Here is a 16597-nt window from a genome sequence, read left to right as displayed (position 1 = left end):
AACCTGTTGAAATGTCGTGAATTTTAATTGAAATCACTAGATTTCGGTACAGTCGATAATGGGCAGTTTTAGTTCACTGCATTTGTGAGCTACGTTTGAGTTGGAATCTTTTTAGGCATTTAGAACTTTTCATATATCGATCACTTCACATTTTCTCTAAATGTAGTGTAGTTCTCTTCCTTGAGACCATTTTAAAACGTACTGAGTCCAAGGTATCTCATATGTTTTGTTGAGGCATCTGAACAAGTGAGGGTCGCTTATAAAACAAGCATTTGCACTGCAGTAGGTCTCGCATTTGCGAGAGTTTGAGCTATTGGCATTGTAAATGACAACCGTCACTTTATGACGCGCCGGCGGTGCAAGAGTTTTGTAAATAAGCCCCTATAAGTACAAGTTGTGTGCTTTCGCACCTTTTGCAGGTTTTCAAAACACATAAATGAAAGGCATTGTCATTTACAATGCCAATAGCTCAAACCCTCGCAAATGTGAGACCTATTGCATTGCAAATGCTTGTTATTATTTACCAATGCTTGCCACATAAAGTCCCCAGGCATAAATAAATCACCAAGTAACGATCTGAGAAGGCATTTACACATGGCCTAAAGGTCCCTTCTACCCATCTTCAACTCTCCACTCTTAAGCACAACAAAGGACCCGTGTCCATGTACAGAACACAAAATGATTTTATTCAGATAGATGTAACAACCACAATAGACTTATCAAAGGAGCTTCATGATTTTGAGAACTAGAAAAAAAGGGGTCCACTTGTCTTTTTAAAGTGAGAATTTGATTTTTTTTTAATTAGACTTATCCGTACATCTTAATTGATTATTTTGGTACAGGAAAGAGTAGATTACAGAGATCTTTTTTGAACTATTAAATGTGGCCGAGACACAACTTTTGTAGGTATACTACTTATATGTCAATACGGTTTCAAGAATTAATACGTCCAGTTCGTACTCAGGCCATTTCCAGGAACACTGTAAAGAACATGTTTTAATCATACAGCAGCCAATGAGGCCTCAAAAGCTCAGCTCTTAGAAAATAATGGTTCTCGAAAACCACATGACTGCGGATGACATCCTCCATGTCCAGAGCACTGAGGCCAAAAGTCTCAGCAGTCGGCAGCCGTATATTTGAGGACTAGGGAAGGGGTGTGAGGAGGGGAGGGTTTTTTGGGTGACAATGGCTTGTTATTGGAAATATTGTTTTCAAACAAACAAACCTTCAATATTTTAATAATTGCACTTAGTGCAAATGTTACTAACAAGTACAAGTAAACCACAAGTTCATGAGCACCACAGCCAGGCCAACATTTCTGACCATATGATATTATTAATATTTTATGTTGTTATCGGGGCAAAAGACCCGAAAGGAGCTGGTGGAAAGTGATTTTTTTTTAAGTGATCACCAGATTCTCAAAGGTAAGGCACCAATAGAAAAAAAAGCCCAAATGACACTTGTGAGCAAATACCTGCTTGGGGGGTTGGGGAAGCGAGTATAACATGGACTTCCCTTACTGAGCCCCACTGTTCCTGCTCAAACAATTCACAAGGGGAATGCAGTAAGGCAATGGAAACCACATTGGTCCAATACTACTTAGCAGCATGTCTCAGACAAGGAAAGTGGTCGCTAAACTACATAATAAGATGAGACCGGGCAAGCCTGTTTGAAAATGGATGCTAGAAGGCGTGACACTGGGACGGAATCATTCTTTAGAATGCCAGCCAAAGACTCCTGAACATCAAACAAACCTCTCCTGCAACAGCTAACTTGCCCATCTAAATAAAACTGCAAACTTAAATAGTCTGTAGCCCATAGAGCGAAATGCCAATCCCCCTCCTCCACTCACACTAGTCCAAAGTTAATGCCATCCAAACACATGCAAACAAAGGAGTAAAACATATCGGGAACCCTACTTTTGTTATACAAAAAAATACTATGTACCAATTATCCACTCTCTGAACTGTTTTTACTCATACTATGCTATATAACTCTAGCTTATATTTGAATAATCGAGACATTTACTAAAGTATTATTATATTCAGAAGGATCATGAAAAAACAGGTTTTATGGGTAAAACCCAACAATGGCTCTGGGTCACACCCATGACTGGGGTGTGGAGATTAGTGTTATTGTTGCAGGAGGCTGGATATCTGAGATTCTTTGCTCGTCACACAAACTGCTTGATTCGAGGACCAACCTAAGACAGACCCAGCCCTTGCAGGTACTAGTACTTATGCTCACGCCTGGAAACGCCAACCTTTGCCGCTGGTACTGGTTGTCAGCGAAGGCCAACTTGCGATCAGGGCATCTAGTGGCATCACAAGGTGGCCTCGAGGACATACTGGATTATTTCACAGCCAATACGGACACGTTTAACCATAAAAATAATATTGCTTTATTTTTTGAGTGTTGTTCTCCCTTATTTGAGCCAGGCTGCGGCCTCTGCCATTTCAAAGTCTAGGTAGTATTTAGTATCTTGTCTGGCTCTCAGCCATCACCAACAGGTGCTGGAACAAGGAATCCGTGCACTTGGATAGTCAGTGGCTAAAGCAGCCACCAGTAGCCCTGTGATGGACTGCTATACACCAGGCAAAGGCACAGAGCGTTTTGGAAGGGAGAAAGTATGCAAGTTGTTGTAATGCTCGGAACCTTGTGCTCCAACTCAAGACTAACAAGTCTACATAAATAGTTGAACCTGCAACTCAGGTTTCCAAACTGATCAGAATTTCATGTTTGGAATAAATTGTAAGAAAATCAAAACATCCAACCGCTCAACCCTCCCCAAGGTATCAAGCCTGTAATTAGGATGTTGCTTCTGCAAAGGCACAGATGCACATAACAGAATAGCCTGTGAAAAACATGATCATGAAACTCATCTTGTACAATGGAAAATAAATAATGAAGAAAATCAATGCCCAACTTCATCCTTTCACATAAAAACGACCCATGGGTGTCGATTCAGCACAGTCTTTGGACTTCGCAATCGCAATGCTGACGAGTTCCACAACATCTCTAGCACCTTTCTTGTGCCTTTTCAAGGCGGTCAGAAGCCAGGCATCCAAAGAGAACAAAAAAACATTCCATGGTGAGACTGTTGTACCGCTGCGACTTTCACGACAGTTCAATTCTTAAATTGTTTCCAAACTTTCGCATCAGTTTCTGGTGGTTGTGGTCGACTGACCACCGCTGGGGTAGGTGCTTGGGCTGCATTGTGTCCAAGAAGTGCTGGCGCCATCGCTTCTCCAGCTCCATGAGGGCAGGCAGGGCACCCTTGGCACAGACCTGCACCACTTTCAGTCCATGGGGCACATAGCTTTCATTACAGATTCTATAAAAGAGGAAACGGAACACCATTAGCAACACAAGTATCAATGATTGCGTTATGTTCTATAATAATCAGAAATAAAGGTGTAATGACTAGCAAGGCATAACATGCAATTACTCATCTCAAGGAGAGACAAGAAAAGATCTTAACAGTCAAGGACAGCCTCGATGGGTTCTAATGACTGAGAGAAAGACGCCTTGGCCAAGTTCCTTCACGCTCGGCCACAGCATGAACAAATGTGAGGGCTGCAGATTGGGACCACCCCAGGCTCTATAGGATGAAGAAAAGAGCTAGTTGGACATTGCATTAAACCGAATTATGACAAAATGGGCGGTCAGCAGAGGAGATGGGGAACTGGAGGTAAAGATGGCTGTGCCCAACTGCAGAGCGAAGAAGAAGTTCAAAAAGGGTTGTCCTCAAACTCACATATGTAAAAAAATTGATCCAATTTTGGGATGTCACAGAACAGTATTTACAATAAATTACTCAAAATGTCAGAATACTTGCAGGCAGTACTGATGGGGCTTTTGTGAGCTACTGCAGTACCTTTATGGTGTACCAATCGGCCACTGCGCCCCTAGGAAACCTTTGAAAACTAGGAGCAACTGTGCATGTCCATTGTAATTTTCCTAAAAAATTGCGAAACATCATACGTATTTGGAAGGTCAAACAATATGGACGTACAACTACAGAGTCCCCTTTTTTTCCAAACTGCGTCTTCCTTTAAGAAAGCAACCTTGCATTTCCTTTCATTTTTTTCAACATGCCCCTCAAAATAGATCCAGTAACAAGATTTAAAATGTAGCCAAGGGACACAGATTTTGAATATTCTTGTTAAACAGATCTAGCAGTCTCAGGTTGTAGACATAAACGTTGCCTTTCAAGTTAGACAAGTTTTGCAAGCTCAGACAGCAGAGCTACCGCGCGGGATACAGAGGCCTTCCATGCTCAGAAGCAGGCATAGCCTTGAGCTACATCATGTTAGAGACTTAAATCTCAGATACCAGTATGAATAATGGTGCCTTAAAAAGTTAACTATCTGGAGTATGAAATGCTGCCACCTGAATTTTGAAATAACAGACAAAGTATCAAATGCCCAATGACACTAAAAACATTATATCACCAATAGCAGTTTCCATCTAGGTAAACATTAGGGCTACCATATCTGAGTTAAATATTTAGAGAATATTTTGTCCCCCATAACTGGCATATCGTTTTCGGAAAATGCGATGTGCTTGTCCTTAAACACCAGTTTTTCATTCATGGAAAATAAAGTAATTCTCAAGACATTAGGCTGCAATTTTCTGAACACGCACAAACTGTTTGTCTTCAATTACTAGCTTATTTCTAAACATGGACTCATTTTGCTCACTTTAATTTCATAGCAAATATATTAATTTGATTCTGAAAATGTCAGCGACATCAAGTTCTCACATGTACTACTGTCCCATATGCCAGTTTGTCGCCACCACATGCTAAGGGCCCATCTTACACCAGAGGTGTCACCAGAAGTCCACACATAGCCCCACACACTTCTTCTTGTATCGCAGGCACAGGAAGAGTGGGAGGAAGAACATAGGAGCAGGGATGGCCTCTTGCAGTGCTCATGTATATATTTGTTTTCCCATGGGAGGCCTCCCCACTATGAAGTGGACTTGCCACTGACCCGACTTCCTGCCATGGGGAGGGGGGGGGGGGTTGGGGGGGTTGGGGTCCAGGCTGACCCGACTTACTGCCATGGTAGGGCCGGACTGACCCAGCTTCCTGCCATGTCATTTTCTAGTGACTGGGTCCATTCCAGACCCTGTCGCCTCTGCCCAGTGGGGAATCCTGGGGAAAGTGCCAGCAAAAGGCGCTGGAACACGCATAAAGTGAAATGGGCAGTGGGGGGTGCACCTGGAGGGCGGAAGATGGCTGCCAAGCCACATAGATGCCCTTAGAGTGAAACTACATAAAACCATATAAGTGGGAATGTGCATTGTGGGGAATATTTAGCGAATGGGCTTGTACTACCAACAAGTGCCATGGCAGATCTCCTATTAGAGTTTGCAGTCCATGCTTGGTCCACTTGCCATTTAGAACCAGCCTGTAAGATGAAGAAGGAAGCCTGTTGTGCCATTTGTGATGGAAGAATCCATGCCAGGAAAAGGAGTTACTGGTGCTGCCTGAATCCTGCTCTTGTAGGGACAGAGTCCAACAAGAAACAGGTTTCCGTTCGTTAAATAGAGATAGCTTCTGTTTGTTGTTAAACAGAGATAGTACATTTATTTTCTGCAGGGTGACCTTAATCAGCGCAGATAGGGCGTCCAAACCTACTTATTATGGTTTGACTTCAGTCTTAGTTGAGCGAGGCGGTTGTCCCTCTGATTACTTCACAACATCATTAACTGATGGGGAAGACTACACCTGCATGGGCGTCCTCGGGGGGGGGGGTCAAGGAGGGGCACTTGCCCCCCCCCCTCCATACCCCCTCCGGAGACCTCCTTCTTGCCCCCCATGCGGATGCCCATGGTGCAGAAGTCTGGAGGCCTGCGCCTGGGAGCTGGCGCCATGATCCTGAGACCCACTGGAGCACGGTGACCGGGACAGCGCTGCAGGATTACAATGGAGGTTAGAACCAGGAGGGGGACTCACCAATGGTGTGGTGAGCTCACTGACTGGAGCATATGGCTCTACGGCACCAGAGTACTAGGGCTGGAGCTGAACCTGGAGGTGTGCAGCCTGTTCTGTGCCTATCGTGGTTTGGGTCGCACCGAGAGCAGACTGTTGGCGATAAAGAATGAAAGCTAAAGCTTAATATAAATTACCCACACCAACGTCTCCATTGCTAACTAGCACACAGGGCTGCACCCAGTTTTGAATCTGTGCTTTCCCTTTCCACCGTGGGTGTTGTGGTGGATGCCTCCTGGCTTATACTGGTCCCTTATTGAAACGGACTTGCACATGTGAGAGACCTGATGCAAGGGGCAGAGGCATAAGCTGTGCAGCGTTTTAACCCCCACAATACCATTATCGGAGTGGATGGCCATCACTGCGATATTTCGTGAAGTTGCATGCCGGAGGAAATTCAGCAGAAATATTGTGCTGTACCATTTACAGATGCCTTTTGTCTGTAATTCTGGGCCCTGCAGGGAGCAGAGCTGTTCCCTGCCAGAGGCCTCAACTCCCTGATGGGGCACCTTGCACGCCTCCATGCAGCCCCTCCCGCCCATTGTCATTCTGTCTGTGGCTGATTATCACATGATTATCGCATACAGAATGACAATGGCCAGTTTGAGCTGCTAAAGCATACATCCCACCCTGAACCAATGAGGCAGCTCAGCGGATTGGGTATGTGCTGCAGAGACCAGCGGACACAGAGCAGTGTTCTGTGTGCCATGATCGGGTTTTTCTCCCTAAGGCCATGAAACGGAACAGGCTCTGCCTCGAGTGCCACTTGACATCACCACTGCTAGAGGTGGTGTGGAAATACACCCACCCCTTTAACACTCTTGCTCAATTGCATTCTGGCTCGTGCAGTCCTTTCCTTAATCAGCCATCAGTGAAAGTGCAGGCTGCATCCTAAGGGGAAGTGGCAAACTAGGTCTGGATGGCAGGACCTCCTATTAACACTGTGTGTGTGTGTGTGTGGGGGGGGTCGATGCAGTATCCTCCGAAGTCAACATTTGAGGTTGCAGCAAAGCCCGGATTTCAGATCCCACTAAAACGTACACAGTCTCATGTCAATAACATATCTATCTGCCAGTACGCACCCTATCATGTCTGGCAGGACATCCCTGTGTTTCACTGCCTTATATTACTCCGTATCCCACTCCCCGCGCTCACTGCCTAAAATCCCCTGTACCCAGCACCTCTCGCTCACTGCCTTATATACCTCTATATCCCTCTGTACCCTACACCTTGCACTCACTGCCTTATATCCCTCTGTACCCCACACCTTGCGCTCACTGCCTTATATCCCTCTGTACTCCATACCTCGTACTCACTGCCACAACATATCCCTCTGTACCCCACTCCCCGCACTCACTGCCTAAAATCCCTCTGTACCCCACACCTCTTGCTCACTGCCTTATATCCCTCTGTACCCCACACCTTGCGCTCACTGCCATGTATCCCTCTGTACCCCACACCTCGCGCTCACTGCCACAACATATCCCTCTATACCCCACTCCCCGCACTCACTGCCTAAAATACCTCTGTACCCCACACCTCTCGCTCACTGCCTTATATCGCTCTGTACCCCACACCTTACGCTCACTGCCATATGAACAAGTTACTTACCTTTGGTAACGATATATCTGTAAGAAACAGTAGTTAGTATTAGATTCCTTACCTTAGAATATCCCCAGGCGTTAGACTGGATCCGGAAATTTTTGCGTAGCAGTACCCTTGCGCGTCGGCAGGCGTCGTCTGCGGCTCCGCGTCAGTCGTCGGCGCCGTGATGACGTCGGAGTACTTAGACGCCGCCTCCGCGCGCTGACGTCAGTTCTTAGACACAGCTTTTTCACGCCAGAAACGCAGAGCCATGTTAAAAACCAACACTGGTACCATTGAAACTAGGGCCCTGAAAGGGGATGACCTTAACCCTAGATATCGGTTCGCAGAATGGGGAGGATGGGTGGGGCGGTAAGGAATCTAATACTAACTACTGTTTCTTACAGATATATCGTTACCGAAGGTAAGTAACTTGTTCATCTGAAAGAAACAGGTTAGTATTAGATTCCTTACCTTAGAATAGATACCCCAGCAATACCAACCCCGGAGGTGGGTCTGCGAACCAATAATCACACCAGAAAGTCTTGGAGGACGGAACGGCCAAAGAAGCCATCCCTCCGGACTCGACTGTCCAGGCAGCAGTGTCTTGCGAACGTGTGCAGCGAGGCCCACGTAGCTGCCTGACAAATGTCCTGCAAGGGGACTCCCCAACCCAGGGCAGTAGTATCTGCTGTGGCCCGAGTGGAATGGGCCCTCAGCCCAACAGGAGGTTCCTTCTTAGCCAAGGAGTAGCATGCCTTGATACACAACACGACCCACCGAGAGATGGTCCACTTGTGTACCGCCCGTCCCTTCTTAGCGCCCACGTAACCAACAAAGAGTTGATCATCCACCCGGAACTGGCGTGTGCGATCCAGATAGAATGAAAGCGCATGTTTTGAGTCCAAACTGTGGAGCCGCTCTTCCTCTTTATAGGAATGCGGAGGCGGAAAGAAGGTGGGCAAGGTGATGGACTGCCCGATGTGGAAGGCCGTGACAACCTTGGGCAGGAAAGAGGGTCTAGTCCGCAACACAACCTTGTCGGGATGGACAGAAAGGAAAGGAGTTTTGGAGGAAAGAGACTGGAGCTCACTCACTCTCCTGGCAGAGGGGATGGCAACCAAGAAAGCAGTCTTCAGAGTAAGAAGGCGGAGAGGACAGTTGTGAAGTGGCTCAAAGGGTGCGCACATCAGATAAGTAAGAACCATGTTCAAGTCCCACTGAGGCATAACGAATGGAACAGGTGGAAACGTGTGTGTGATGCCCTTCAGAAAACGAGTTACAATAGGGGACTTGAACAAAGATGGTTGATCAGGCAGCCTTAGAAAGGCTGAAAGGGCAGAAAGGTAGCCCTTGATAGTGCCCAGAGCAGAGCCCTGCTGGGCATGAGAAAGAAGGAAGAGAAGAACCTCAGAAAGAGAGGCAGAGAGAGGACCCACAGCCTTTGCTGTGCACCAGGCCTCAAATCTGTTCCACCTGCAGGTGTATACTGACTTTGTGGAGGGCCGCCTGGCTGCCAGAATGATATTACAGACTTCAGGAGGCAAGTCAAATGGCCTCAACTGTCGCCGCTCAATCTCCAAGCATGGAGGTGGAGACTGGACAGGTTCGGGTGGAGGACCGTTCCCTGCTGCTGCGACAGAAGGTCCTCCTGAAGAGGCAGACAAACCGGGGGATCGACTGGCATACTGAGTAGCTCGGGATACCAGTACCTTTGTGCCCAGTCCTGAACCACAAGGATGACTTCGGCCCGGTCGCGTTTGATCTTCTTCAGCACTCTGGGCAGAAGTGGTATAGGCGGAAAGGCGTACAACAGACAACAACTTCACTTGCGGCGAAAAGCGTCTCCGAGCGAGTGCCGCCTTGGAAATTCCAACGCGCAGAACTGATGACCTTGCGCGTTCTCTTCGGAGACGAATAGATCTAACCAAGGCTCTCCCCACTGCAGAAAGAGACCTTGCACCACGTCAGAGTTCAGATGCCATTCGTGATCCATCATGCACCAGCGGCTGAGTTAGTCCGCCCTGGCGTTCAGAGAACCTGCCAGGTGTTGAACCACCAGGGTCACGCCCTGATGTTCCAGCCACTGCCAGAGGCGCAGAGCCTCCTGGCAGAGGGTCCACGACCCCACCCGCCCTGTTTGTTGCAGTACCACATGGCGGTGGTGTTGTCCGTGAACACCTACACTACACTCCCCCGGACAGAGGGGAGGAATGCCTTCAGTGCAAGACTAATCGCCCGCAGCTCCAAAAGGTTGATATGGAGCCGGGACTCCGCCGGAGACCAGAGGCCTCTGATCTCCGCCTCTCACATGTGGCCTCCCCAGCCCTGGAGGGACGCGTCCGTCACAACTACGTGCTCCGGTTGGGGAAGGGAGAGGGATCTGCCGCTGGCCCAATCGCGGTCCGTGAGCCACCACTGCAGCTGTCTCTCAGTGTCCTCCGAGATCAGGACATGGTCGGACAGGTTGCCCTGATGCTGGGCCCACTGAAACTTCAGGTCCCACTGCAGAGCCCGCATCCGCCAACGGGCGTGATGCACCAGAAGGATGCAGGAAGCCATCAGACCCAGAAGCCGCAGCGTCAGCCTGACCTAGACTCGGGATAAAGGCTGAAAGATCTGCTCCCAGCAGAAGCGTCCTGCTCCCAGCAGAAGCGGTCGCTCCACAAGCTGTTCCATGCCATCACCTGGTACAGTAGCGATCTCGCACTGCACTGCTTGAGCCTGCACAATTTATTTAATGTAAATCGATTGCCTGCATAATTATCGGATCTTAATTGATAGCCTGCATAATTATTTACTTTTCGCTAAGGTAGACCTGATAGCAGCGCTTATTGCCAAGGTGCGCTAGTCCAACTTTTAATTGTGCTGCCTGCTGATTTAATCTGCCTGATTGTGCCGACGCCACTGCCATTTGCCTCGTGCATTTGACTATCGTGCCCCAGTCCTGTTTCATTATTGGCTTGCAGCCATCTTGTTTGTTGTTGTTTGAGCCTCCCTGCCCTGGTCTCCACCCCGCTCCCGCCTCCCAGCTGACCCTCCCTCGCCCCTCCCCTCCAACCAACCAACCACTTATGACAGATGCATTTGCGTGCAGCGGTCACGCGCAGCGGTTGCGCCCCATGCGCGCCGAAGGTGCGCCAAAGGTAAGCCCGTCTACGCCCGTCCACGCCTGGACCGCGCCCAGCGCCAGACCCCCGCAAAACCCTCTCCTCCCGCTTATTGTACGACGCCACTTCCCTCCTTGCCCTCAACCCCGGACGCACTGCACAATGCTTCACAGCTACCCCAGGAAACACCCACGGACCATTCGCCTGCCACTACTGCAAGTACACCTGCATCAGAACCCACACCAAAGCCACTCCCTCTAAACACAGATCCAACCCCAACCATCTGAAGTGCATCCTGCGGAACACCCGCTCGGTGCATAGACACGCCACTGAACTCTGGGATCTACTCGACACTACATCGCCGGACGTCGCCTTCCTTACTGAAACATGGATGATCGCCATAGCCATCCCGGACAATTACAAGATCATCCGAAAAGGCCGCACCATCCAAACAGGAGGAGGCATCGCTATCGTGCATAAGAACACCATCCGAATCACGACCAGCTCCGACGACAACCTCCCGACCACCGAACACCTTCACTTCCAGATTCACACCGACCCCAGGACCACTCTTAGAGGCACCCTCATCTACAGACTAACAGGATCCCGCACACAATTTAATGAAGACATCACTGACTTCATCAGCCCACATGCCCTCACCTCTGAGAACTACATTCTACTGGGAGACCTCAACTTCCACCTGGAAAAGAATAACGATAACAACACCACCACCCTTCTGGACAACCTGGCTAATCTCGGACTCAAACAACTTGTTGACACCCCCACCCACCTTGCCGGACACACGCTCGACCCTATCTTCACCTCCAGCAAACATCTCCTTCGATCACACCACAGCTCTCCATTGGACGGACCACAGCTGCGTTCACTTAAGCTACAAAAAGACCACGACCCACATCCCACCACAACCTATTCCTCGAAGAAACTGGAACAAAATCACCACCGACCAACTCTTCACTTCGCTTAACCAAAACCCCCCCACCATATCATCGGACCCAAACCAAGCTGCCACCAAACTCACACAATGGATCACCCACAGCGCTACGAATTTGCACCCTTGAAAAACCACCAAAACAAACAAGGTAGCAAAAAGGCCCCTTGGTTCAACGATGACCTTAAGAAATCCAAGAAGCAATGTCGTACCCTCGAGAAAACCTGGAGAAAAAACCCAACCCCTAACAACCTGACCACCTTCAAGGACGCCACCCGCAAACAACACCAACTGATCCGATCCACCAAGAAATCAGCATTCAAGGATCGCCTCGACAACAACACCCACAACAGCAAAGAATTATTCAACATCGTCAGAGAATTTACCAACCCCACCGCCGACACCAACGACATCACTCCCTCCCAAGACCTCTGCGACTCCCTATCCTCCTTCTTCCACAACAAAATCGCCGACATTCATAACAGCTTTGGAAACCTGTCCGAAGAACAACCCACTCCACCCACCGCCGAACCAAAACAACACTCTCACAACCTTTGCGCCTGGAACCCAATCACGACTGAAGACACCATCCGCCTGATGAACTCCATCCACTCAGGATCGCCAACCGACCCATGTCCCCACCACATTTTCAACAAAGCAGACTCCATCATCGCACCCCATCTCCGCGATGTCATCAACTGCTCCTTCAACTCCGCTACCTTCCCAGAAAGCTGGAAACATGCCGAACTCAGCGCCCTTCTGAAGAAATCCACAGCGGACCCCTCCGAACTTAAGAACTACCGCCCCATCTCACTCCTCCCCTTCCCGGCCAAAGTCATCGAGAAAGCCGTCAATAGTCAGCTCGCCGCATTCCTTGAATCCAACAATTCACTTGACCCCTCACAGTCCGGCTTCCAAACCAAACAGCACCGAAACCGCCCTCATCGCTGCTACAGACGACATACGAACGCTACTGGACAACAGAGAAACAGTTGCCCAAATCCTACTTGACCTCTCCGCGGCCTTCAAGACAGTCTGTCACAACACCCTCATAGAACGCCTCAGCAACATCGGAATACAAGGAAAAGCGTTGGACTGGATCATCTCGTTCCTCGCCGGAAGAACCCAGAGAATCCGCCTCCCCCATTCAAATCAGAGGCAACCGAAGTCATCTGCGGCGTACCACAAGGATCATCACTCAGTCCCACCCTCTTCAATGTGTACATGAGTCCTCTCGCACCCATCGCGCGTCAACACAACCTCAACATCATCTCCTACGCTGACGACACCCAGCTAATCCTCTCCCTCACCAAAGATCCTAACACCGCCAAAACCAATCTACACGAAGGAATGAAAGAAGTAGCTGAATGGATGAAGAACAGTCGTTTAAAACTGAACTCGGACAAAATGGAAGTCCTCATCTTAGGATCTTCCCCCTCTGCATGGGACGACTCATGGTGGCCACCGGCTCTAGGCACAGCACCCACACCTACAGATCACGCACGTAACCTAGGCTTCATCCTAGACTCCTCCCTATCGATGAGCAGACAAGTCAACGCCGTCTCTTCATCATGTTTCAACATCCTACGCATGCTCAAAAAAGTCTTCCGCTGGATCCCCACCGAAACAAGAAAGACAGTCACCCAAGCACTAGTCACCAGCCGACTAGATTATGGAAACACCCTCTACGCCGGAACCACAGCCAAACTACAGAAAAAACTCCAGCGCATCCAAAACGCCTCAGCCAGACTCATACTGGACATCCCCCGTCAAGCTCACATCTCCGGTCATCTGAAAGATCTCCACTGGCTTCCTGTCAACAAAAGAATAACGTTTCGCCTGCTCACCCACGCACACAAGGCCCTCTACGTCCTAGGACCCGAATGCCTCAACAAACGACTATCCTTCTACACACCCACCCGCCAACTATGTTCATCCAATCAAGCCCTCGCCACTATCCCGCGCATCAATAGATCCACCATGGGAGGAAGATCTTTCTCCTATTTAGCGGCCAAAACCTGGAATTCCCTCCCCACCCACCTCCGCTTCACACAGAACCACCCCTCCTTCAAAAAGCAGCTACAAACCTGGCTATTCGATAAATGATGCACTAAAAGCACCCACTCTCACTCAAGCGCCTTGAGACCCTCTGGGTGAGTAGCGCGCTATAAAAATTACTGAACTTGAACTTGAATATCCCCAACCCGCTGCTCGGGGGATAAACCCGAAACTGCGCCGAGTCGAGAACCGCTCCGATGAAGAGGAGCTTTTGAGAGTGACACAGGTGTGACTTCGGCACGTTGATGGAGAACCCCAGCAGGTGCAGGAGGTCCGCCGTCGTCTGGAGGTGGCCGACGACTGTCTGGGGCGAGCCCGCCTTCAAAACCAGTCGTCGAGGTAGGGGAAGACTGAAACCCCTACCCTGCGCAGATGAGCTGCGACCACCGCCATCACTTTCGTGAACACCCGTGGGGCGCTGGTAAGGCCGAAGGGGAGCACGTGCTCATGGCCTACCGTGAACCGCAGGTAGCGCCGGTGGGCCGGCAAGATGGGGATGTGGAAATAAGCGTCCTGCAAGTCCAACGCTACCATCCAGTCTCCTGGGTCCAGGGCAGCCAAGACCTGAGCCAGTGTCAGCATTTTGAACTTCTCCTTCCGGAGGAAGCCGTTGACGTTTCGTAGGTCCAAGATAGGGCGTAGGCCCCTTTGCCCTTCTTGGGTACCAGGAAGTAGTGGGAGTAGCAACCACGCCCTACTTCTGGCCCAGGAACGCGCTTGATGGCCCCCTTGGCCAAGAGGGCCGTAACTTCATCCTGCAGAAGCCGCAAATGATCCCCCGATACACGGTGGTATTTTGGTGGCATGGCTGGAGGGGTCGTCTCGAAGGGGAGGGAGTAGCCCCTTCGGACGATTTGCAGCACCCACCTGTCCGATGTGACAGTGTGCCAGTGGGAGTGGTGATGGCGAACCCTGCCCCCCACTGGCGTCACTTGGGCCTGAAAGCACGGACTAGGAAGGTTTTGAGGCGGATGCTGCGGGGGAAGGTGTAGACTGGCCTCGCCGTTGTCCCCGACTGCCTCCACGGCGGTTTCCACGGCCGCCACCGCGTTGGATGTTAGTCTGCGGTGCGTGGCTAGCAGCACGTGTGGGAGCGCCCCTTCCTTGGCCACGAAAGGAGCTAAAGGCACCCATTTGCTGGCACGGGGCCGAGAGGCCCAAGGACTTGGCCGTAGCCCTGGAGTCCTTAAAGCGCTCAAGCGCATGGTCTGCCTTGTCGCTGAAAAGGCGACGGCCATCAAACGGCATGTCCATGAGTGTATTCTGGACATCCGCAGAAAAGTTGGCAGACCTCAACCAGGTGTGGCGACGAGTCGCCACAGTTGTTGCCATCGCTCTGCCCAGTGAGTCGGTGGTATCCAGTCCACAACGGATGGAAAAACGTGCCGCATCTTGACCTCCGCCGGGCATTGTGGCAGCACGTCCGCGACAGTGTCCCACAGGGAGTGGGTGTAGCGGCCCAAGAGGCATAGCCGCTTGCGGGACCGCTCCCGCCTAGCTTTCGAAGTCAGGGCCTGGCAGTCGGAGCAGGTCTTGTCGTCGTGATCGACGCCGAGACAGTGGAGGCACCTGCGGTGAGGGTCGGTGATCAACATCAGTGGGTCGCAGTCCCCACAGGGCTTGAAACCTGGCATCCCTACCGGCACCGTTCAGAGTCGAAGACTCGAAAAAGGATCAAAAGAGATCACAAAAAAATTTAGTCAAAAAGTGACTAAGGTACCACTGTTTCCGGATCGGCGCTGCTGGCGCGGAAAAAAGAAGAACTGACGTCAGCGCGCGGAGGCGGCGTCTAAGTACTCCGACGATGTCATCATGGCACCCACGACGGACGCGGAGCCGCAGACGACGCGCAAGGGTACTGCTACGCAAAAATTTCCGGATCCAGTCTGACGCCTGGGGATATTCGAAGGTAAGGAATCTAATACTAACCTGTTTCTGTCAGATATCCCTCTGTACTCCACACCTCACGCCACAACATATCCCTTTGTACCCCACACCTCGTGCTCACTGCCTTATATCCTTCTGTACCCCACACCTTGCGGTCACTGCCTTATATCCCTCTGTACCCCACACCTCCCGCTCACTGCCACAACATATCCCTCTGTACCCCACTCCGCACTCACTGCCTAAAATCCCTCTGTACCCCACACCTCGCGCTCACTGCCACATATCCCTCTGTATCACACTCCTCACACTCACTGCCTGATCGCTCACTTTATTCTGCCATTCATTTTCAACGTGTTCTCTTCCCTTCCACTCGTTCTACCTCTGTTCACCCCCTTACTTCTTTTAGTACCTTACTCCTTTCAAAATACCTCTACTTCTTTTCCTCTTCAGTAACATCTCTCTGACACATCTCTGCACTTCCTTTATATCAACGCACCCCTCTACCTCAGTCTTTATTATTCCCTCTTCCTCAGCTGTCTCGACCTGTCTCCGACACACCTCACCCTCTCTCTACCTGGCCTTCTCACGTTCTACGACTGCGTTATTCTCCCCTCTCCATCTTTGATTTACATGTCTCTGCTCCAGAATCTTTTTCTTCTACAACTCACTTCTTGGTCTACCCTTCACCCCCGCTACCCTTTTGTTTGCCTCACTACGGTCTTTACCTGACCCACCTTTCAGTGCCTCTTCCCATTTCGCCTCCCTCCCTGACAGCGCTCTCCTAACATGCATCTGTTTCTCCCCTCACCACCATGCCTGCCTCTACCCCCCTTACCTTTCTAACTAGCCTAACTTTCTACCTTCCTGTTATTCCTGGTAGTGAACCTTTCAATTCACGCCTCCGGTTGTATTACCTACGCATTCAAATTGAGTAGGTCATTGCTGTGCTCCCAACCAGACATCGAGACCCAATCCCCTAGCCTCTCAACATGCCCAGATATAACAACA

The 16597-nt window shown here is 50.1% G+C and overlaps 1 protein-coding gene across 1 annotated transcript in view; it reads right to left on the bottom strand.

Moving 5' to 3' along the window:
• Positions 1-662: 662 nt before the first annotated feature.
• LOC147666691 (exonuclease 3'-5' domain-containing protein 2-like) overlaps positions 663-16597 on the bottom strand; it is a 51087-nt gene continuing 35152 nt past the window's right edge. Inside the window, exon 7 of the mRNA XM_086948962.1 lies at positions 663-3334. Within this exon, the coding sequence (XP_086805088.1) occupies positions 3118-3334 (217 nt within the window). The 3' untranslated portion in view covers positions 663-3117. The remainder of the gene's footprint in view (positions 3335-16597) is intronic.

The sequence above is a fragment of the Lissotriton vulgaris genome, unplaced genomic scaffold (genome assembly GCF_964263255.1).
Source record: "Lissotriton vulgaris unplaced genomic scaffold, aLisVul1.2 SCAFFOLD_2424, whole genome shotgun sequence".
Classification (NCBI taxonomy): domain Eukaryota; kingdom Metazoa; phylum Chordata; class Amphibia; order Caudata; family Salamandridae; genus Lissotriton; species Lissotriton vulgaris.
This window is presented reverse-complemented; position numbering and strand designations above follow the sequence as displayed.